This window comes from Seriola lalandi, unplaced genomic scaffold (assembly GCF_002814215.2).
Source record: "Seriola lalandi dorsalis isolate HSWRI2012SDOR001 ecotype SW California unplaced genomic scaffold, Sedor1 jcf7180002054957, whole genome shotgun sequence".
NCBI lineage: Eukaryota > Metazoa > Chordata > Actinopteri > Carangiformes > Carangidae > Seriola > Seriola lalandi.
This window is the reverse complement of record NW_019525508.1, coordinates 188651-211150: the sequence shown is the minus strand read 5'-3', so window position 1 is coordinate 211150 and position 22500 is coordinate 188651. Positions and strand designations below refer to the sequence as shown.

The 22500-nt window shown below is 43.6% G+C and overlaps 1 protein-coding gene across 1 annotated transcript in view; it reads left to right on the top strand.

The window, feature by feature from the left end:
- The window catches only part of ptprt (protein tyrosine phosphatase receptor type T), a 314644-nt gene that overhangs the window by 208207 nt on the left and 83937 nt on the right, over positions 1–22500 (top strand). The window contains exons 17-19 of the mRNA XM_087170691.1: positions 6011–6146; positions 12997–13029; positions 21421–21450. Coding sequence (XP_087026817.1) covers positions 6011–6146; positions 12997–13029; positions 21421–21450 — 199 coding nt within the window. The remainder of the gene's footprint in view (positions 1–6010; positions 6147–12996; positions 13030–21420; positions 21451–22500) is intronic.

Sequence of the window (22500 nt, the reverse complement as noted above, 5' to 3'; positions counted from 1 at the left end):
CCTCGAGCCACGCAGACCCCCACCCCTCCCCACTCCTTTCTCTCTGCTAAGCTCTTGTGCACCACACGTGAAGATGAGCGATGCTGCGTTCAGGAGGCCTGCAGGTTCATGGACAACCTGAGAGTGCAGATGAGTAAATATGAGCGTTTGCTAGATAAAGCTGATTCCCCTTCGCTTCAGTAAAACAAATAAAATGTTTAGGATTTACAACTGTACACAACGTTTTAATTAAGTTTTAAAAATACGCTCGCTCGTCTTAATTTTCCCTCCCCACGTGTTTGGCTGCTCGTGGCAAAGTAACGCAATCGGAGCAAAGTGTCGGCGAGGTGTTTTCATCTTGTGATGGATATGAAGAGTAATGATCTCGGCTAATTTAGGAGACTTTTTGATCAGTGGAGAAAAGAAAAATGGCTCCAGCTGAACACATCTCTGTGATCGGGTCCAAACAGTTTGATGTTTTTAGTCTTAACAACATCTCACAACACTGTGGCTGACAGCTACTGTCAGCTGCCGACACGTAACAAGCACTATTTTCTGTTCATTGCATATTTAATAGAGGTAAAATTAATTAAAACTAGTTGAGTGAGAGTCTTCAACCCCCCGCAGGCTTTTACTCCATATAGTTTAAAATATACAGGCAGCAGGATCTGTGTGTTTCAGAATGGACATTTAAATTAAACACTCTCTCAATCAAAACAATAACAAAAGATGGTGTTGGGTGACGCCATGAAGTAGCGTGGAATCATGGGAGTTGTTGTCTTGTTGATTCTAACCATTAAAAACACTGAATAAAGCAGTTTTTCACATTTAAGTTCAATGTTTCACCGACGTCCAACGACTAAAATCCTTCATCTGGTGAAAATATTGAGTTGAAAACCACCAAAGTGTAAAAAGTGAATCTTAAAAATGAGACTTAAAACTGGATAAAAAATCCAATTTGGATGATATGATCATAGAGGATATGATGTCATTTACAGGCGACCAATGAAACGTTACCATGATTAAAATCAACATTCAATCACACATTTGGGAAAACGTAAGAACACAAGTGAACAACACATAGAACACAGGTCCAGTTGTTTTTAGACATTTTAATGTGGGAAAGTTTCAAATCAGAATTTAAAATACTTGAGACTCAACCAGTGAAAGATGTCGCAACATCGTCCTTGATACTTCAGTGTCAGCTGGCCGAATGTATTGTTCAGGTACAGTACGAACACCTCTTCTCCTCCAACCGCCGTGTGCCAACAAAATAATACCTGCACCACCTGCCAGAGCTGGTGGCAAGACGGCAAGATGGATCCATAAATTGTAGATGCTTAGGCGCCACCTGTTCTCTCACGCTGACGATACGACAATAAACGAGGCCGCGGCGTCCTCTATGTCGTGTTTGCACCGGGTGTCGATCAATCCTATTCTGCCTGATGACTTGCTTCGTCTCATCTTTTCACCCCCTTGTAATGGACACACTCGCATTAGATTTGCCCCCCCCCTCCAGGTCAGAGCGTCGTCTGAGTTTGCCTGATTGGCCGAGTGGCTCCCAAACTGGCCAATCACGGTGTTAAATGGAGCCGAACCCGTTGCCAGGTGGGGTCCGCCGCTGTTACATTATGAACTGTTGAACCCAATCAGCACGTGGGCCGCTGAAGTGTGAACAAATGGGGTCACGCTGTAATGTGTTAGGTGATACATATTGCGGATCACTGGGGGGGGGGGGGGTTGAGGTTTAATACACCTGTGGGGTGATTACCGGGGCGCAGACTACAGGGAAATGTGTGAACTCGTCTCTTGCATGACCGCTCCAGGCTCTTGTAACTGCAGTGTGCTTGATGGACACAGACAAGCTGAAATTCACACTTCTGTACACCTCTGCTGATTACAGGGCCACCGCCCGTCACACAGAGTCCTTCCTGGGTTATTTTCTCAAAGTGTTAATGGGAATTAAAACAGCAGGCTGCACACTTGTGAACGTATCAGGGCTGATTGTGTAAAAATGAGCCGGTTAGCGACCAGAGAAGCCACCACATATGTAAAGTTATGGGTTGAATTATGCCCCACTTACCTGCAGGCTGATTAAAGACGGGCTCTTGTAGTAATTGTGCAGCGTATTTCAGGGAGGAGTGTTTGAGTAAATGATGAGATTTTATAAGTTTGTGTATCAGCAGTTCAGTGGAGCCCCTTGATGATGTGTGCTGTAGCTAGAGGCTACGTTAGTCTGCGTGTGAGGCGTTTAGGGGACATCTGCAAATTGTAGCATCTACCAATAGTTTGCATGTGAGGCGTTTAGGGCACATCTATAAGTTGTACTGTCTGCAAACAGTCTGCATGTGAGGGGTTAAGGGGGCATCTGTATATAAAGCTTCTGCCATTATTCTGTATGAGGTGTTTACGAGACATCTGTAAATTGTAGCGTTCGTCAATACTCTGCATGTGAGGCGTTTAGGGGACAGCTGCAAAGTGTACCATTTCCCAATAGTCTGCATGTGGGGTGTTTAGGAGGCATCAGTAAATTAGTTTCTGCCATTACTCTGTATGAGGCGTTTATGAGACATCTGTAAATTGTAGTGTCTTCCAATAGCCTGCTTGTGAGGCGTTTAGGGGACCTCTGTTAAATGTAGCATCTAAACTGGCTAAATTTTGACATTATGTGATCTTCAGGTAATTTTTGCTTCATGCAGTTTTTTACCTTCTTGTGAATGCAGCTCATATAATACCAGGATGTGCAGACACCCCTCGTTCGGATCATCCTGTACTGAAAATAGTTTCTACTTGTGAGGATCGAGTAGCACATTTGAAAAGAAGCGCTGCTCAGACGGTCTGAGAGAGTTTTTAAAAGCAGCTTCCCAACATCTGGATGAGGTGTGACCGTCTAAAACAGAACCGCTCCGACTATTTACAGCAAGCGTTCCACATATTTTGTCCAGCCACCTTCCTCACATCCTTTTTTATGATGCTGTTTCTGTTCTCGTCTGAGTTCAAGTGGAAGTCTGCTGCTGCTGCTGCTGCTGCTGCTGCTGCTGCTGCTGCTGCTGCTGAGCTGCTGCTGCTGCTGCTGCTGCTGCTGCTGCTGCTGCTGCTGCTGCTGCAGACAAGGACTGAATGAAGACTGGGATCAAGCTCTGAACACACTCACAGAAAGACTCCACTGTGCCTTTGAATTAAGCAGATGTCTGCAATCAATATAAGCACTTTTTGTAGCCAGATTCATTCTTGCACCAATAACAACTGTATAGAATTTGATAGACACAGAGGATAATACAAAGTCTGCCCTTGATTTCTTTGGATTTTTTTGTGTAAAGCTTTAACATTTTATAGCTTGAACAGTTAAAAAAGAGTTTCTTTCTTTTCTTCTAGACAAAACATTCAGCATCTATTGAGTATCCTGTTTTTTATTTTATTTTAATTTTTTCACTGCACTTTCAAAAAGTACAGCACTTAATACTGAAGTCCGCCATTAAAATGTCTGTTTGATTTCTCATTTCCATCGAGGAGATGCCGAGAGAAGAGGCTGCATTTTCTCTCCGGCATTAGCGCGTAGGACGGAGAGTGACAGTTGTGTTTTATAGATTTCTTTATTTATTTTTGAATTCACAAGGTGATGCTTCTGTAGCTTGAAGACGCGGACGGCGTCTATGATCGGATTACAAAGGCGGTGACGGCGTGTTATCATTGAAGGCATTCAGGGGGTTTTTAAAGGAACATCTCATCGCTGCAGCCGTTGAGGACTGTTGCAGTTATTACAGAGCGTGCCAAGGTTAGGTGCTTAAGCCTTTAGCTCAGTGGATTCCACTACCAACCTTGTGTTGTTATTGCGGGGGGGGGCAAAGATGAGCGAGACAGGGGATTAAACTGAACTCCCACACAGCAGTATCACTCTATTAATCGCCCGTCTTTGTCTATCAAGGTTATAACAAGAGGCTGCTGGGAGCTCGTCTGTACAGGTGCATTCATGTGCAGGATCTCTGGTTTCCTGCGCTCGAGGGTTTCTGGTCATTCTTCTTTTTCATGTGATTCATCTTCTACCGCTCTTTCCTCTATCTCTTTATCCTCCCCACATCTCTCCCCATCTTTCTTTTCTGACTAACGTCTTGGTTTTCCTCTTCTTCCTCTCTCTTGTCTTCCTCAGTCATCTCCCACATGACCCCCCCCCCTCTCTCTCTGTCTGTCTTCCTCTATTTATTTTATTTTTTATCTCTGTTTATCTCCGCCCTCACCTCCCTCTCCTTTCTGTTTCTATCTCTGGGTTCCATTACCTTCACTGCTGCAGCTGTTATTCATTATAGATGTACTTTTATTTTTCTCTGGCCGCGTGGTGAACAGTTCAGGCTCATACTAAATGCCTTTTTTTAATTAACTTATGATTGGAATTATCAGGGTTTCCTCTTTATTGAAGTCACAAGAAATTATTACATTATTACAGTTAGAAATTTCTGTTGCATTAACCCATTAAGACCTGAGGCACCTCCAAACACCTGAGGGTGTTCTGAAAAACTTATCACTAAACTCTTTATTTCTCTGCCTCTGAAGCAGATAGAAACATGCAATAAAAACCATTTGAGACCTTAAACTTTTGACATTTATTGTAAATCATTAGCTTTACCTTGCAAATTTAATTTGGCTGGAAAATGAAGCACATTAATCAACCGTTTCCCTCAGGTCAATTTCACTGTCAGAACCGCGACTTTAAGAAACTTTTTTGCAGCTAAAACTGACAACAACCCCCCCCCCAAAAAAGAAATACATTTCCCATAATGCAGTTCACCTCCCCACAATGAATTCCAGCAAATCACAATGTATTTCATTGGTCACGTGTCTTAAAAACAACAAAATATATATTATGTGTGTACGTCTCATTGGGTCTAAAGATGGATAACCCATAGCGTGCATCTTTTTCTTTGATTGTTCCCATGGCAACGTTTTGATTGATAGAAACAACTTAATCATGTTTTAACTTGAAATTATTGTAGAAAAATAAAGTGTATGTATCATCAGTGAGGAAGCCTAAGCAGCAAACAGGAAGTACCCCCCCCCTTGCAGTCGTAGGTGACACGCTCTCCTCCCCCCTCACTCAGTGTATTGACAGTCACCTCCCGGCCTCGACATCACGCCGTACACTGATAGCTGCGCTCTCACCTGCATAAATATGTATCGACGTCCTGTACAACCCACACCCACGCGCCAACCTTGCGCTCACCTTCCCCAACTTGTGTTTTCCATCCACCTCTGTGTGTTGATCTGTTCGCCAGCTCATTTAATCCTCATGTAAAAAAAAAAAAAAAGAGGGATTCGGGGGCCATTTGTGCATGTGCGGCGTTTTCTACGTGCATGTGTGTAGTTGACGTCTGCGTGTGACTTCTACAGTTGTGCTTTGTTTGTCCTTGTCCTGTGTATATGTGTGTTAATCAAAATAAAAAATGTTTATAATAATGTGATTTTCAAGCATGTGAAGTTTAACCAAAGTGAAAGATTCACATTAAAATTAAAACCGTTTTCAAAAAGATAAAAGTTTTAAATATCCGAGTCCTGGTTTTATACTTTGTTTATATTGTGTGTGTGTTTTTTTGCATGCTGATGATTTCATCCTCCTCTGCACATCGCTGCATGTTGTTTATGACTCGTGTTTGGCTCTTTGCGTGTGGATGAAGTGTTTAGAGTATCTTCACCTTGGGATCAAGTGTGTTCAGTGCGTCTTTGTTTGTGGCTAACGTGTGTATGATTTGTGAGCGCATGAGAGAGAGCGTGTGTTTTTCAAGGATGGCTACCAAGGGTAAACCTTTATGGTAAAGTGTGTGTGTGTGTGTGTGTGTGTGTGTGTGTGTGTGTGTCTGTGTGTGTTCGCACGCCTTGTATTTGTTTGTGTGCATGCACTCGTGTGGTCATTTCTATGTGATCGTGTTTGTGCCTCATTATTTGTATTTGGTTGCCTACCAATGTGACTATGTGCATACCTGTGTGTGTGTGTGTGTCTGTGTCTGTGTGTGTCTGTGTGTGTGTGTGTCTGTGGGTGTAGGTGCGTCCACGCAGGACTCGGATGCCATGGAGCCGGAGAAGCAGGTGGACAGCACGGTGAAAATGGCCGGAGTGATCGCAGGGATCCTCATGTTCATCATCATCCTCCTCGGCGTCGTCCTCACCTTCAAACGCAGGTAGGTGACAAACCTGAATGCCAGGACAGAGCAGCAGCTTAAAGGTGCTATGTGTAGCATTTTAATAACAGTAATAAATCATTAACACGTCCCTTTTTTTTTTTTGCATCTTCACTGCAATTCCCTTAACCCACAGATAGGACTGTTGGTAGCCTCTGTCAGACTCTGTGCTGCATTTTGCTGTTGAGTTGCTTTATGGCACAAAACAGTAACATTTTAAACTTCCTGTGTTTTATTTGAAGTGTTGATCCATCAGAAGATATAAGAACCATCTCAGTGTAGTTTTACATCTCCTCTCTCAGGCTTCTCTCTGCAGCTCTAGTAACAACAGGTCGGTGAGCCAATCAGAAGAGAGGAGGCTCTGGGGCTCTCTTCTGATTGGCTGACTGATTTCTGACTGATCCAACCAAATATATAGCAGTCACCACTCAGAGAAACCAAATCCTGCAAGGTTTGGATGGTGGGTCCAGGTGGGCGGGGCTTGGTGACTGCTTCGTTGTGACATCACAAAGTTCCAGAAGTCCTGACGGCTGGTTTTAAGGCTCAGTTTCTGAATACAGGCTGTGTGCATTTCTCTGTGGACTGAGGCTTTGATACTTTCACAGTATTAATATAGAAGCTAGAGCTGATCTATAATCACACTGCACATGGACACAGACCTTTACACTGGAGGAGCTTTAATAGTTTGCAGATAGTGAACGGAGCCTAACAGCTGATTTAAGTTAAAAGATGGCAGCTAAAACCGCAGCACTGGCACGAGACAGAGGCTACCAATCATCTTAACGACCATTGTGTCATTTGTACGTGTTGATGAATAAAATACTACATTTAGCATCTTTAAACCATGTGGCTGAACACACTGATTGATGGATAGACCTCATGTTAATTTGAAGTGTCCTCATAGTTGATAGTAGAGATGAACAGACAGATGTGAAGAGGCTATGGACAGGTGGGGGGAGGTAAATGTCGTGAGTTGAAGGGGATATCAGTGAAAAGGTTTAATCAGAATTTAAAATGTTTTTCATTTAGTTTCAGAGTCAGACAACAAACTGTTGTTTTAGAGATTAGCAGTTATCAAACATTGCAGGCCACACTGATTGTTGCGATTACGAAGGCCACAGACTTTAATTTGCTTCTTAAGGCGATATAAAAGGTCAGAATTATGTATCGAATCTGGTGATTTTCTTAATCCTCTCTTACCCTTAAAGGCAAAACAAATAATAATGACAGAGGTGCCCAGAGTTTAGATATATCCAATACCTCAGATGGTTTGTATTACTTATTTCTCTTTTTTTTATTTTTTTATTTCCATTAGCAGACATACACAGTTTCCTGTGTCTTTGTCAACATGCACACTGGCCTGCCACCATCACCTGCCTTTCTTTGACTTTACTTCATCCATCCATCCATCCATCCCTCTCTACCCCACTCACATTACTGCTTATACATTTTGTTTTGCTGACATGTTCTGTGTCATGATTTCACGTTTTATTTTTTGCCACTTTACTCGTTTCACACTCGAAAACTTCCACAAAACTTCGCCTCCAAAGCAAAAAATGTCCCTCAATGTGTCGCTCATGTTGCTTCAGCACATACAGTCAACCAACAATGAGACTGAGGGGAAAATGGCAAAAACAGCAAAAGAGAGCAAATGTACTCCAGCAATCCCACTGTGACACTTTTCTTCTTGTTAGTAATTGAAGCATATCTACACTGTAAAACTATGTCTGGAGCCGCAGGGAGGTGAAATGCAAGGCGTGAGGATTACTTGGTCTGATTGCCCAAGGCTTGAAATCCTGAGACTTTTTTTTTTTTTACAACCAAACATCAGAATAAATAACGCTGCAGACTCAAAACCACTGGGCTGTTTTCAAAAGAAATACACAAATACTGCTGCTGGTTTAATCCCCTGAAGATGAAATGATGCCGACTTTTGCTGCTTGTTGTTGTTTAGCAGAGATTTACTGTGAGAGCCGAGTGCAAAGTGTCTGAACGAGGCAGTGGTGTTTTATAAAGCGAGGTGGCGGCGGCCGCCACGTTACAGCCATCAATAAGCTTGGACAGTTATCACATCAGCTGCTGCCGTCAGGTTTCTCCCTCCCTTCAGGCAATCAGGCTGTAAATGTCATATATTGAGACAGAGAGACTCTTGGCATCAGTCAAATATTTGATGTAAAAAGATAAATAAATAAAAACTCTTTAAATGCTTGTACAAACCTCCAGTTAAGGCTCAATAGCTAATCCTGCCTTATTAGCATTAAACTACTGTCCAGCTCCTGTTTTCAGTACTTTTCTTCTCCGGCTCTAACAGCGTATCCATGTCCACATGTTTGCAAAGAAACAGGAGACCTTGTTTACAGTGAAGGAGAAAAGTGCGTCCAGGCAGGAGAGAAGAACGTGGTCAATCTTTTCCGTGCATACGACACCTTCACGCACAACAAAGGAAACATAAAACTTTACGCAGGCATTTGTACGCTGAGGGGAAACTTGCAGATAACTCACTGGATTTCTTACCGCTGGTCCGAATGCAGCATTGGATCCATTTCAATCGGGATCGGGAGGCTGGGGAGTCAGAGGCCACAGGGTCAGTTGGAAATGCTAATCAGAGGCTAGCACAGGCTAACAGAGAATATCCACCAAGAGGATAAAAGTCCATCAGAGCCAAAGGGAGGGAAATGCCAGGTGTACAAGGAGGGGGCAGGTAGGGGATAAAGGGAGGGAGCAGGAGAGGAGGGAAAATTAAAACAGGGGAGGAAGGAAGAAAATGTGTGAGGTGTAGAAAAACTATGAAAACAAGGCAGCCCTGGTTAACCCGGGGGTCAAATGAATATGCTAATCAGATGCTAACCAGGCTAACTGGGCATAATATACATAAAAAGGCCAATTAGAGGGCAACCAACACCGCAGTGTGTGTGGTGAAAAGAGAAGGGAAAGAGCGACGGTGAAGCCGGAGAGAAAGAAGAAAAGACGGAAGCAGTTTGAGATGCCGCTCAGACGCTCTCATGAATCCAAGCTGACCCAGGCAGGCCGGTCAGGGCTAAAGGTCCCGCACAGGTCAAACGGAGGAGTCATGGAGCACATATGAAAGTATGACAGAGGGAAGGAGAAGACAAACAGATATGGAGATGATCCTCGGGCCAGGACGAGGGCGGAGAGAGGGAAATAAAGGGACGTTTGCAGAGAGATGTGAAGAGGGAAGGTGGGAAAGAAAACGACAGCAGAAAGTAGCAGAGAAGCCAAAAGGGAGGGAATAAAAAGACTGTAAGAGGTTGTGAAGAGGAGAAGAATTGATAAAAGCAGTGCAGACAAATAGATTCGGACAGTGGGAGGTTTACCATATCATCCCCTGTTTTTCAGGGTCATCTATATTTTATTCCGCACACTTCATCCGGCCGTCCGAGTGGAAGGAAAAGGGTTTTTTTTTTTTTTTTTAAATCGAAAGTGTTTTACATGCCTTTCAGAGCCCATAAATTATTCCCAGACAAAACTTTGTCGGGGGAAGTGAAGTGAGCGCGCACAAAACTGTCCAATTAATCTTTCAGGACGCCGTTACACGTGTTCCAAATGGACTTTATTTTTTCAGGGGATGTTGCTGATAATGTGATGTAAAGGTGAATAACGCCGGACATGGCTGAAGTCTTAATGGGGATTCGATGTTTTCACAGCCAGGTGGCCCCCGAGGGCTCGAACTAGCAGCACCGGAAGATACATTTTTCATAAAAAGGTTGAGAGGAGAATGGATGAATACTTAATGTTTCTGAAGCTGTGTGTGTGTGTGTGTGTGTGTGTGTGTGTGTGTTGAAGGTGACGTCTCTGGATCTGTAAATTGATTGAAAAATTATGTTATTTAAACTTTTTCCACCTCTGTTTTTCCTTTCATGCCGGCTGTTTAAAATTCAGCCCCTGCAGCCATGTTTTCTGATTTTAATTTGTCAGAAGCTTTTTTACGTGCGGGTCGGCCTCTTAAGAGGAAGACTCGATGGCGTTTCAATAGCTTGGATACAAAAACAAACAAAAACAGGTAGCAAACAAGCAAATTAACAAACGATATAGACATCACCTCCGGCTATATTCCTCCGCTGCTCGGCACGACTCGGGGTAAATCTGCCCGTCCACATTAGCAGCTGCTCTGTTCTGTTCGGGCCTTAAATCTGCATTCGAGCAGAAACCTCAGAAATTATTTAACCCCATCCCTCTGTGACTTTTAAAGGTCCTGAGCGAGGCCGGGTCAGACAGCAAGACAGACAGGCAGTCAGACAGACAGACAGTCAGACAGACAGTCAGACAGACAGACAGTCAGTCAGTCAGACAGACAGACAGTCAGTCAGTCAGTCAGACAGACAGTCAGTCAGTCAGTCAGTCAGACAGACAGTCAGTCAGTCAGACAGACAGACAGTCAGACAGTCAGTCCACACTGAAGCTTCCCGTATCATCATTGTTACGTCTCTGTGCCTCAGCAGCTGCTTTAAACTTACATTAATTAAAAAAACAAAAAAACACAGAGGCTGCAGGTGGAGACTGAGGTGCTATTTGATTAGCGACACGCCTGAAACACGCTACTGATGCTTGTTAAGATTAGTCCCAATCAGAGCATATAACACACACACACACACACACACACGCACACACATGCACACAAGCTGCACAACACAAGCTGGGAGTATTAGGTCACTAAGGTTTTGTTAATGTCGTGTATTTAGTGGAACAGCTAGTGTGTGTCTGTATGTGTGTGTGCGTGCGTGCGTGCGTGTGAGTGTGTGTGTGTTTGAATATTAGCGATGGCCGCAGACACACAAACGCTGCTCTCGTCCAAATACAGACCAAATTATTTCTCTCAGGTCTTCGACTCCTCCTCGACCTTCACAACCACAGGTCCTATAAAGTTCCTCATCATTCAGCCTCGGTTACAACGTTTCTGAATGATTAGACACGGTTTTTAGTATTATAAGTATTTTCCTACAAACAACGAGTCCTTGTCTGCGGAGAGGAGAAGGCCAAGTTATCTTGAGATGATGTGAGAAATCACAGTGGGTAGTTTCTCTGAAGATGATTCCCCTCGTCATCTGAAGAGACAACCAGTCCTCAGACCTGAACAACCACAGGTCGTCTGTCCCGACCCGGACGAGTGTCTCCTTCTGGTTAATGAACCACGCGCTCTACCTCCTCATCCAATAATCACGCGGAGTGCACAGGCAGCGTTGTACCAGACCTTCGTCACCATGGTTACAATAACAAACAGTCGTGACCTGGTCACGGGGAATCGAAACACCGGTCTCCACCCCAACCTCCTCCTGACCTGCTCTTTTACCCTTTACGACCAGTACGTGTCGCCTAGCAACAAATCGTAACCATGGGTCACAATGATCCGCTGCACAGATGACCTGTGGGCTCGTTGTTTCCAGGAAGACGGTCTCAGGACGAGGTCGTCCTTAAAGACGAGGGTTCAGATCAGTGACTCAACACTGACTCAAACGCCGATTATGAAGCAGATTTTTAAACCTTTTTATATTTCGCTGGGAGGGAAAATAACACTGTGACATCACTGCAGCTGGATTAAAAGGAAATATCATTATCTACAATAATACACTAAAACAAAGTCAGAGTAAAACTTAATTGGCCCTAATTAAAGGCTAAAATATTTGTCTAATTCAGCCGTTTGACTGTCAGTAAAATCATCTTCCAGTCGGTGCATGGATGGCGTGATGTAAAGTAGTTTTTGTTTCAGTTTAAGTGTACGCACATTCACACAGCGACGCGCTTTCTCACAAATACTTTGCTGCCCAAATTGCACATCCATTGTTTTGTGCGCTCAGTCGCCCCTCCCCCCGACTCTTTAACATCTCAACAGCAGCCACTGTGACAACGGGAAGCAAACATCCCTGGTTACATCTGAGTTTTTTCTTTCTTCTCATAAACATCCCGTCACTTTTCTCCTGCCTTGAATCCATCCCCGTATCAGTGAATTACTTTTTTATTCCCTTTTGTTCTGAGAGAAGAAAATCTCTCACTCGATGTGTCGCTTTGCTAAAGAGGAAACAAAAGATTTAATTTGAGAGCTCCTCTGGTAGAATTTCACCGTCATCAGTGATGGTACAAATTCAAAGACATTTTCTCAAAATGCATTTTTCTCTGCACAATCACGGGCTCATCTGTGAGAAACTGTTCATGCCCGTCATGAAACTCTGGGACGTCTTCCCTTGTCGTCCCTTGATAAATCCTTGTTTCTCGATACGTCGCTTAGCAGCTGAAGACCTGCAGCAAGTCCCACACACTGCGCTGATTCATGCTGCACGAGAAAAGCCAGCTTCCCAACCCCGTGCGGGTCCTGGTCCCATCTTTTCATCGATGCCTCAACAGATAAAAAATCAAATTAAATCTGTTTTCCCACCTCTTTAGGCTCCACGCAGCTCATTCACATTCACCGCTCTCCAGACATAGACACATAGATTTCACACTGTTCAAAACTCATGTGTCTCAGAGTTGAGTTCATTTTCTGTATCAGCCAGGACACTGAATATGTGCCAGTAAATAATAGAAGTAAGGCTGTGTATTTTTTATTTTTTTTTTTTTTTTTTTGCCAGCATGAATTCAGCCTGAGAATAAAAAGCTGTAGCAATGTTCCCGTATCTACAGGAAACATCAGGGAAGCTGGAGGAGAGTCAGGTCTGCCTTTCGCCTCGGTGTTAACAGGAAAACAAGAACAAAAAAAATACAGATGAAACTGATGTTTCACCGCCTCTCTGACTGGAGTCTCACTCCCTTTTATGTCTCTCTCTATCTTCCTGTTTCCTGTCTTTGGCTCCACCCCTTCCTGTCCCGTCCTGTACCTGCCTTGCCCTTGCTCCGATAGAGAGATTCACACGTGGAGAACTCTGAGCGTGGGGTATTGTATGTTTACTTCTAGACATCAACGCATCCGACTCCGTTCCTCACTGTGACTCTCATCACGCCTCCTCCTCTGGCTCGCAGCCGTTTTTCCAAATGCATCTGATCACCTCCGAACCACACCCGGAAAAGGGATGTGGTGTTCCCATAGAAATATTCTGCCAGATTAAAACATTATTCATTAGATGATTCGATATCCTTAAAAAAAATAAAAAGTGCCAAACTCAAAAACCTCAGTTTGAAATAAAACTGGATTTTAACTCGCACATCCTGCCTTTCCTTTTTAACAGTAATAACTGCTGATGTCCTGCACATGCACATGGTAATTGCAGTGTTTACAAATCTCAAAACTGTTGAAGAGGGCCACCACATATTTTGGGAGCTGCACATCCTTTTTCCTTTTTAAGAGTGTGAAACATGAAAGACCTATTATTTTAATCTCTGTGGCACACATGTAATTTTCTCCCCCGGCTGTTTCAGCTCTGAGTAACCAGCACACAGAGAGTTTAAGCTTCTCTTCACACACCAGATCTGTGTCATTTTCTGTCAAAATTCAGGATTTTTCTATTCCCCTGCAAATCCAGTTCACATCCAGTCCCCAGTGTCGGCATCATGAGAAGATGTATTTATGTTTTCCTTGATGGCTGACGATACAATCTTGTGGAATAAGTGCAGTAATATGTGAGCAAAATATTCAGGCTTAAATTTAAAAATGTGACGTATCACAATTGGGGTTATTTGACGTGAGGTTGTGGGAGGTACTTATCTTTTAACCCTTTACCTGATGGCCCCGCCCACAGCAGCGCATCACTGACAATAGATGAGTAACTCACACAACCTCAAGTCAAATAACCTGAACTACCACTTTTAAATGTGAGGCAAGTTAAACTAACATCAGATGCATTTGGTTAAACCACGTCCTCTGGTATATTTGGTCATTTATTCCAAGTCATCTGTGCATCTCCGTCATTCTTTGCACGTCATCTGTGCTCAGTGATTCTTCCTTATTTTTATGTAAAATGTGCACGTTTGAAAGAAACATCATGAATCCATCATTATCATCCCATTACCTCTGTGTGGTGAGAGATGCTCGTCCGTCCATCCCTTTTGATGCATTGCAAGGTAATTATTCTCTCTGCAAATCTACATCTACACCTGCAGTAAAGCTCCCGTCGGAAACAGAGAGACAGGAATTAAGATTCTTCTGCTTTCTAAAACGGGAGCACACGGGTTCGCCACAATTGATTACACCTCGCCGCAAGAGCGAGCCAATCAGGAACTTTTTTTCAGAAGCGAGAAAACCGAGCCCCGCCGCCTCCGATATCAGAGCAAAAGGTTAAATAATTAGTGCAACTTTGTAGGTTAGAAATTACATGTTTTGGCTTCGGCTAATAAAAACTGAGGTGGGTGATTAAGAGGGAGATATGTGGCAGTGTCTCGCTGAATGAGATGTGAAGCTTCACAAATATCTCCACCCACACTGTTCTGGGCTCGAAGACAATCCACTCTGTGCCCGTCATGGTAGCTACCGCCTGGGTGTCGTGTTTCTCTAATAGCACCCCGGTCTTCGTTTAAAGCTACACACACCTCTGTACCTGAACGCTGATTTCTGTGGAAGCCAAACTTATTGAATTACAGTTTGTTTTTTGTTTTTTAAATCTTGCAGCACTGGAATGAAGCATTTAGTGTTTAAGTGTATTTCCCAGAGGGGGATGGAGATGTGATGGTGGGATTTTGACAGCTGTGTCAACTGGGCCGTCGCGGTTTGTCCCGGCTCTTAGGCCACGACAAAAGGAGGGAAATCCACACAGTTGTACTTGAAATAAGGAACAAATCAGATTTATTTACATAAAAGAAAACCAGTCAGCAGGTCAGTAGTGTTAGTGAGTGGATGTATGAAAGGGTGGTGTTGGATGGTGTCAAATAAAAAGTAGGAACCAAACAAAAGAAAGCATGTGGTGCAAGAGGGGGATGATGGAGGGAGAGAGAAAATAAGGAGGGATGGTGTTTAATGCTAACCCCACCGACCAACACCTGAAGGGACAGCAGAGCCAGAGGGGCCGTCACACTGGTCACATAAAATGCCAATTCTAACAATTCCAATAAAAAGAAATATACTTCCAAAAACCCTAAATGAATTAAAGATGAGAGGAAGCTGGAAATGTCAGGCGGATGTACAGAGATGACTTTCCCAAACGTCTTTCATTGAGGAAAGTTTAACGTTGATGGTCAGAAACATCATCTTAACATCAGCTAACAAGGTTTTAGTTTGAGCCCAGCTGATAGTCTGTAAATAAAGATGGACGCAGCCTCTGTGACGTCACCCACAGGTTTCTGAAGCTCAGAGTGAGCTGCTCCACCGTCGCCATCTTGGCAGTGTCTGACTCCGCCCTCTAACTCCCAGCTAATCCAAAACTAGTCAAAGAGGAGGGGCGTGTGTGAGCTGAGACGTTGGTGCAAGCATATGCTCACCCACCTGTCACTCAAAGAGGCCACGCCCCTCAATTCTCCATAACTTTAGTCCTTAATAAAATGTAAACAGGTGAGTTATATAAACAGGTGTCATGAAGGAGGAAATTATCTCTAGAGACCAAAACAGTTTTTGTACCAGGCTGTAAACATGTTTATTTCTGCTGTAAAGTTGGACATTTTAACACGGGAGTCTATGGGGACTGACTCACTGTTGGAGCCAGACTCTAGTGGTCGTTAGAGGAACTGCAGCCTCAGTGTTCGCTTCACGTTTCAGCCCTTGAGGTTGCCGCTTCGCGTAGTTTCATCTGAAGCTGTAGCAGTTACCAAACCTTGAGAACAGAAGCACCACAATCTGACTCTTTGAGTCATTTTGTGACATTCTTCCTTGAGGAGGAAGGAGTTTGCAAACGTAACTGCTGTGACAGCTGATTCATCAGGAAGTCCTGGGAGCGCCTCGACCCAAAGGTTTTGTAAGGTCTTAAATTACGCCCCAGTCCGCTCCACCCCGCCTTAAAAAGTCACGAAATAAATGATGAATCTCGGCACTGAGACAGCAAAAGGACACATCCTCTTTCCAGACAGTGTACTGCACCCTCGGGGGCTCGGTCTATGACAAGAGAATTGAGGTGATTAGTAACTGATGTCAGCCCAGGGAATGGACTCAGGCTGGATCCCCTGCAAATGGCAGGCTCTTACAAGGCCAAGTGGTCTGAAGTGTGTGTGTGTGTGTGTGTGTGTGTGTTGTGTGTTGTGTGAGACTTTCTGGGATATATACTGTCCACAGACACGCACACACACATTAGAGAGTGCTGAGTGCTTCCATGCTGACAGATGCTAAACTTGTACTTATTCACAGTTGATTTGGCAGCGTTAACACACACACACACACACACAAACACACACACACACACACACACACAGAGAGAGCTGGACTTGACCCCCATCCTGCAGATGTGACACATGGTTGAATAATGGACTCTGCTGCTTGCTGAGATAAATGCTTGATGTGTCCACTCACATGCCGTTATAATGGGTGAAGCCACACACACACACACACACACACACACACACACACACACAGATTCACACTGTATGATCACACATGTAAACTGGCACATGGAACAGGAAAGCCTCAGAGAACAGTCTTGTTATTTCCAACCTTGCCTCTTATTCCCGTCGTAACGTTTGACTCTGTAGTTTAATGGTTGAGGACGGTGGTGAAGCTCCGTCAGGATCAGCTTTACAGCGCACATGATTACAGCAAACATCACAAGCCACAAGACTGTCAGACAGGTCGTAAACGAAGCCGCAGCTCGGCTAAGACCAAATTATTTGTAGCTTCGCATGAAGGTAAAATCACTTTAAAATGTGAATTAATCATATCACGGCGTCTTGTGTTTTACCACTACGTGACTGTATAAGGAGCGCTTCAAAAATCTGATGGAGATGGTGCAGAACAGATGCCAGGAAGTGGATTTTGGGATTTGTTTACAGCCTGTTTACAGCCTGTCTGACTGTCTGAGCAGTGATGCTGCCTGGCTCCATATAAAGCAGGTTAACAGTGGTGTTGCATCCCGACATCAGCAGTGACGTTGATGAGCAAAGTGTCATCATAAGCAAGAGGAATAATGACCAAGATTACATTTACATACAATGGATGATCATTCAATATGACCACACATTGATATTCAGTGGATCTTTATCATAATATCATTGTTAGCTTTTTACATAATTCAGTTCTAAATTCTAACTAAAATTAATCGTAATCACTATAAAGGGCTTTTTTAATACATTTAAAATATTATTCTGCATATATGTGTTAGAAATAAAACATACTACGGTGGCCCGGAGAGCTCTGAACACTGCAACTTCAGAGAACATATTCAAACAAACAAAATCAGAAAAGTTCTTCATCAGTTTGACAAAACACGTGCTGCAGATTCCCACAGCACGACAGAAGTGTTTCCAGGGGAAAAACACTTGGAAGTACACAAGTGCGTTTGTGTATTTGTATGTGCTGTGAGTATTTGCAGCGCGCGTGTCGTCAAAGTCGTACCTTCTTAATCTCACGAGACACAACATCACACACACCCAGAGCAGCCGGGGGAAAATAAGCTGTTTATCCCTTTTATATACGAGACAATTAGAAGTGTTTTGCACAAAGTGAAATTATTCTTAACCTCTAATATACTTCATTATTAACACGACGCGGAACATAAACATGCAGCAGATTAAGGCGCCTCGTCCTCCTGCTGTCACAGCTGTATAAACTCAGCAGATATCGGGTCACACACTCTCCCAACCTGATGGAGATTTAATGCGACTTTAACGGGAGAGAAATGATTCATTTGCTTTGAGAGTTATTTATAGATCCGTGATTGATTTTTCTCTTTCATTCATCTGTGAGTGTGTCGCCGTGTGTGTTTCCGTATGCGCATTTTGCATGTTGATATCCGTCTGGTAACGCGGCGCTAATTAACTCGATTACAAATGGAGATGAAAACCTGTCACTTGAACGGTTTTTTCCCCCCTTGAATTAAACCGTTATTTATTAACTCACTTCACTGACAACCCCCCAGTTTTCCCTTCACACAGCTCCACACGTTAATGACTGAGGTACTCACACCGCTGCCCACTGAGCTCCAGGTTTCCCCTCGTTTAGCGCGTTAGCATGCGTGTTAGCATGCGTTCTGCTCCACCCATCATGTACATTAAACACACCGATAATGACACATTGACAGCGAGCTCGTTTAACATGTGTCAGTGAAGGGGCCTCGTGCACATGTCCTCCTACATATGTTACTCTATACATGGCGGCGCCTGTGGGTGTGTGTCGTGTGCAGGTGACAGATTGTAGGCGTGCACACGTATGCTCATTGGAGAGAGTGTGTGTGTGTGTGTGTGTGTGTGTGTGTGTGTGTGTGTGTGTGTGTGTGTGTGTGTGTGTGTGTTCGTGCAGTAGGTGAGATATTTATCATCCAACTCCAGCCTCTAGGGAAAATATTCTATCATAACACACTGTTCATATGTATAGGTGTGATAAACTACTGCCATTGTTTCCTTGTTGAAGTGTGTGTGTGTGTGTGTGTGTGTGTGTGTGTGTGTGTGTAAGTAGCATCCAGCTGTTATATGAATATAGTGGGTTTGAACCTGTTTGCAGTCGTACTCCAGAATGTATAACGGTCACCATGGTGACGTGAAGCTCTGACACTCAGCTGCTGGATGTTTAACTGCATTAACTGACGGTAGCTGCACGTTATGAACAGACAGGGTTTATTATTTTATCTTAGTTAGTTAGACTCGCACACACACACACACACACACACACACCTCCACTGAGCTACAGACCATCTCTTCTCCTCCGCACTCAGTTTCCCTCTTTAAGGGCTTCTGAAGATGGACAGGATTTTTCTTTAGGTCACATGTTGCACATCTGATGTTTTACAACGTCTTGTGTTGCTTTGTGGCAGCAGTGTGACGTCTGATGTTTCACACACACACACACACGTCTCCTGCTGAAAAGTTTCTGCCATTAGAGCCAAAGTCATTTGTATTCATCCTGTGCATCACTTACAAACACCACAGTGAGAGGAGAGGGACTGCAGGACGAACGAGTCACTGCCACTGTTATACACACACACACACACACACACACACACACACACACACACACACACACACACACACACATATACATAAACACACGTGTTAAATGAAACACATAAACACAAACACGTTATTGTCATTATCTCTCACACAGTCACAAATACATCACCACCTCTCTTACATACCTTCTCTCTCTCTTTCTCTCCTTCACACACACACACACACGCACACACACACACACCAGTGTGTTTTTTCTACGCTGTATTAATATTTATGACCAGTTTTAACAGCTGTGGCTTTTACAGCCGAGCTCTCAGCGCTCTGCACTTTATTAATATCATAAGGACAATGTCAGCAGAGCCCTTAAAGAGGGTTATGGGTATGACACAATGTGTGTGTGTGTGTGCGTGTGTGTGTGTGTGTGTGTGTGTGTGTGTGTGTGTGTGTGTGTGTGTGTGTGTGTGTGTGTGTGTGTGAGAGAGTGTGTATGTATAGGAAGGGTCTTTGAAAGAGGGGGAGAGTGAGGTGTGAATAGTAGTGCGTTGAGGGAGATGTGTGAAGAATATGTTGTGTCAGCCTTCTCTCTCTCTCTCTTCCTCAGTTATCTTTAATTCCTTTTTTTTGGATAGATAGAGAGATAGATGGATGGATGCAGTCTGCAGTACTGTGTGTGAGGTCTTCTCAAGGGAACAGAAATATTGATCCCTCTCAGTCCTGCTTGACTTTCTCCTTTCATTGACACAGTGCAGTCCAGTGTGTGTGTGTGTGTGTGTGTGTGTGTGTGTGTGTGTGTCCTTACAAATTATGAGATCCCAGTCTCTGGCCTCTCACCAGATGAAGGGTTCATGCCAGGGGGGAAAAGTTGCCAACAAACCATTACAGGGATACCACAGAGAACACACACACACACACACACACACACACACACACACACACACACACACACACACACACACACACACTCTGTATGGATGAATGAGATATCAGGGGAAGGCAGAGGTATAGATCTGTAGCTGTGTGATCAAGTAAAGGTCAGAGGGGAAATCTAAAACTCCTCGTCTTAAATTTAATGTATTTATTCCTTATTTTATTTTTTTGCCTGAATCATTTTCTAATTTTCTATCAGTTTCTCTTTTCACACTTTTGCAGTTTAGGTTTCTGTAACACTGATAATAATATGTGCTGTATTCTCTGTGAATGAGCCTTTAAACCTACAACACACTCTCTTCATTGAAGACTCCCTCCTGCCTCCATTTGTTCCTCCACCAACCTCCATCTTCTGTCTTCATCCCATATGTCTGTCCGCCAGCCTGGTGGTGATGGAGGCATCAGATGTGCACCTTTATTTTAAATTTATTTATTTATTTATTTATTATTTTTTTCCCCAACAGACTGAGCGTCAGCTTTCACGTGTTGCTGGAAAACCTGCAGGTTAAATAAATACTTGAGGAAGTTCAGGGAGGCTGATGAGAACAAAGACATTTGTCTCCGTGGCTCCACTGCACCATGCTAACATGTTAGCATAGCCGAAGCTAAATGGGTTTATTCTGAATATTGTTTTAATAAAATGTTGTGGTTAGCTTTAGAGACAGAAAATCTGGCATAAATTTAGCATGTGTAGCATGATTAAAAAAAATAACATTACAACTGTTCTTTAGGTAAATAACATTTACAGATTATACTGTATATTCATTAATCTGATGCTAATTCATTGATGTGATGCTGTTTTCCTCATTTTAAGTATTAGAGGTATTGATATTGATATTGTTACTCAGCGTAGAGTATGATGAAGCGTTAGCGTGGAGCAGAGGAGTGAATGATGGATGAATCTGTCTGTGTTTTCATCTCTTAAAAGTTAATGAGCGGGTCGGTCTCTTATGAAGAAAAAAAAGTGTAATTTTGTGGGTGAGTGAAGTGATCGTTTCACACACCATGTAGCTCATTATTACGTCTAATTTACTTGATTGACTACTGACCACTTCACAGCTGATTTACGGCTAAATATTATCAGAGAATCCCGCGATGGTCCTCGCACCTCACAACCTCTTCTGGTAAAGACGAAGTTAAATTAGACGTAGACAAACAGATTAACCCCCGCAGAGAAAACAGGCAGGGAGCGAGCTTCATGACACAGAGTCTCTACAGGAGGACACGGTGAGGGACGAGCAGACAGGCTGCAGGTGACATCAGGTCAAATTACCAACCAGTCAGAAATAATCTTTCACTCACGTGATGAACTAATCCAATGTGTTTGTCCTTCTTCTGGGTTTTGCTCTGTTGTCATCATCGGCCTCACCTCACCATGCTTCAGAAGACATGCTTATTCCTACTCTTATTACCTGTAAGTAGAGATTTCACATCAGGAGTGACTCCTTTTTTCCCTTAACTGTTGTATTGTTTTCTTGCATCTTATCACGTTCAACCCCAATGATCAAATGTGAATCTCCAAATATTCCAAGTCATCCTGGTCACACCAGAATCTACACGTCACCTGTTTGTCTTAGCTGCCAGCGAGATATTTCCACTGCATGATAAAGGGTGTGTGTGGGATTACCTGCCAGACGAACACAGCAACCTGCAGGCGCAGTCTGTCATTCAGCAGGTGACAGGAAACGCTGAGAGAGTATAGAGTTAGACAAACAAGAGGGGTTGGGCACCACAGCTATTTATTATCTGTTGAAAGAATATTTAATAAGAGGAAACTTTACAATTCTCAGATATTGAGATAGGAGGAAATCGGATGATGAATGTGTGTTAATAGCGTTGCTATGGAAACTTGTAGCAGGTGGTAAAGACAAAGTTACACACTTTCAGTGTACGGAGCACAAATACCTTCGTCAAGGGCGACGGAGCAGGAGCTTTTAGAAAATAAGGAAATGTCCTTCCTGTGCAGGTTTTTCTTATTTTTGTTGAATGTAAGATTTAGCAGTGACCCTGCAGCAAAACGATCCACGTAGCAACGGTGGCGGCTGCAGGTTCACAGGACAGAGATTTATGATCTCACTGCAGCAACAAGGAAATTTCAGCCCATTTGCATTGTTTGCATGGTGCGTCTCTTAAAGCGTCTCGCCCCTAAAAGGTCAGTGTAATCCACCTTTATCTCCAACAGCAAGTGGCCATTTCCTGCTGCTAATTCTAATGACGAGCTAGTGCAGGTGTGTGTTCATAGGCTACACACACACACACACACACACACACACACTCCCCGTTACACACCAACACGTCGCTCCGAGCTCACCTACAAACGCCTGCAGAGAATGTCTGAACATCCCTGCCTCTCCAGCCGTCTTCAAAGCGTCTGAAAATTTCCCCCAAAATCTGCAGCTGAGTCCAAACTGAGCGGAACAGTCATCACACTGCTTCTTAAAGCAGCCCCCCACCCCCACCCCCA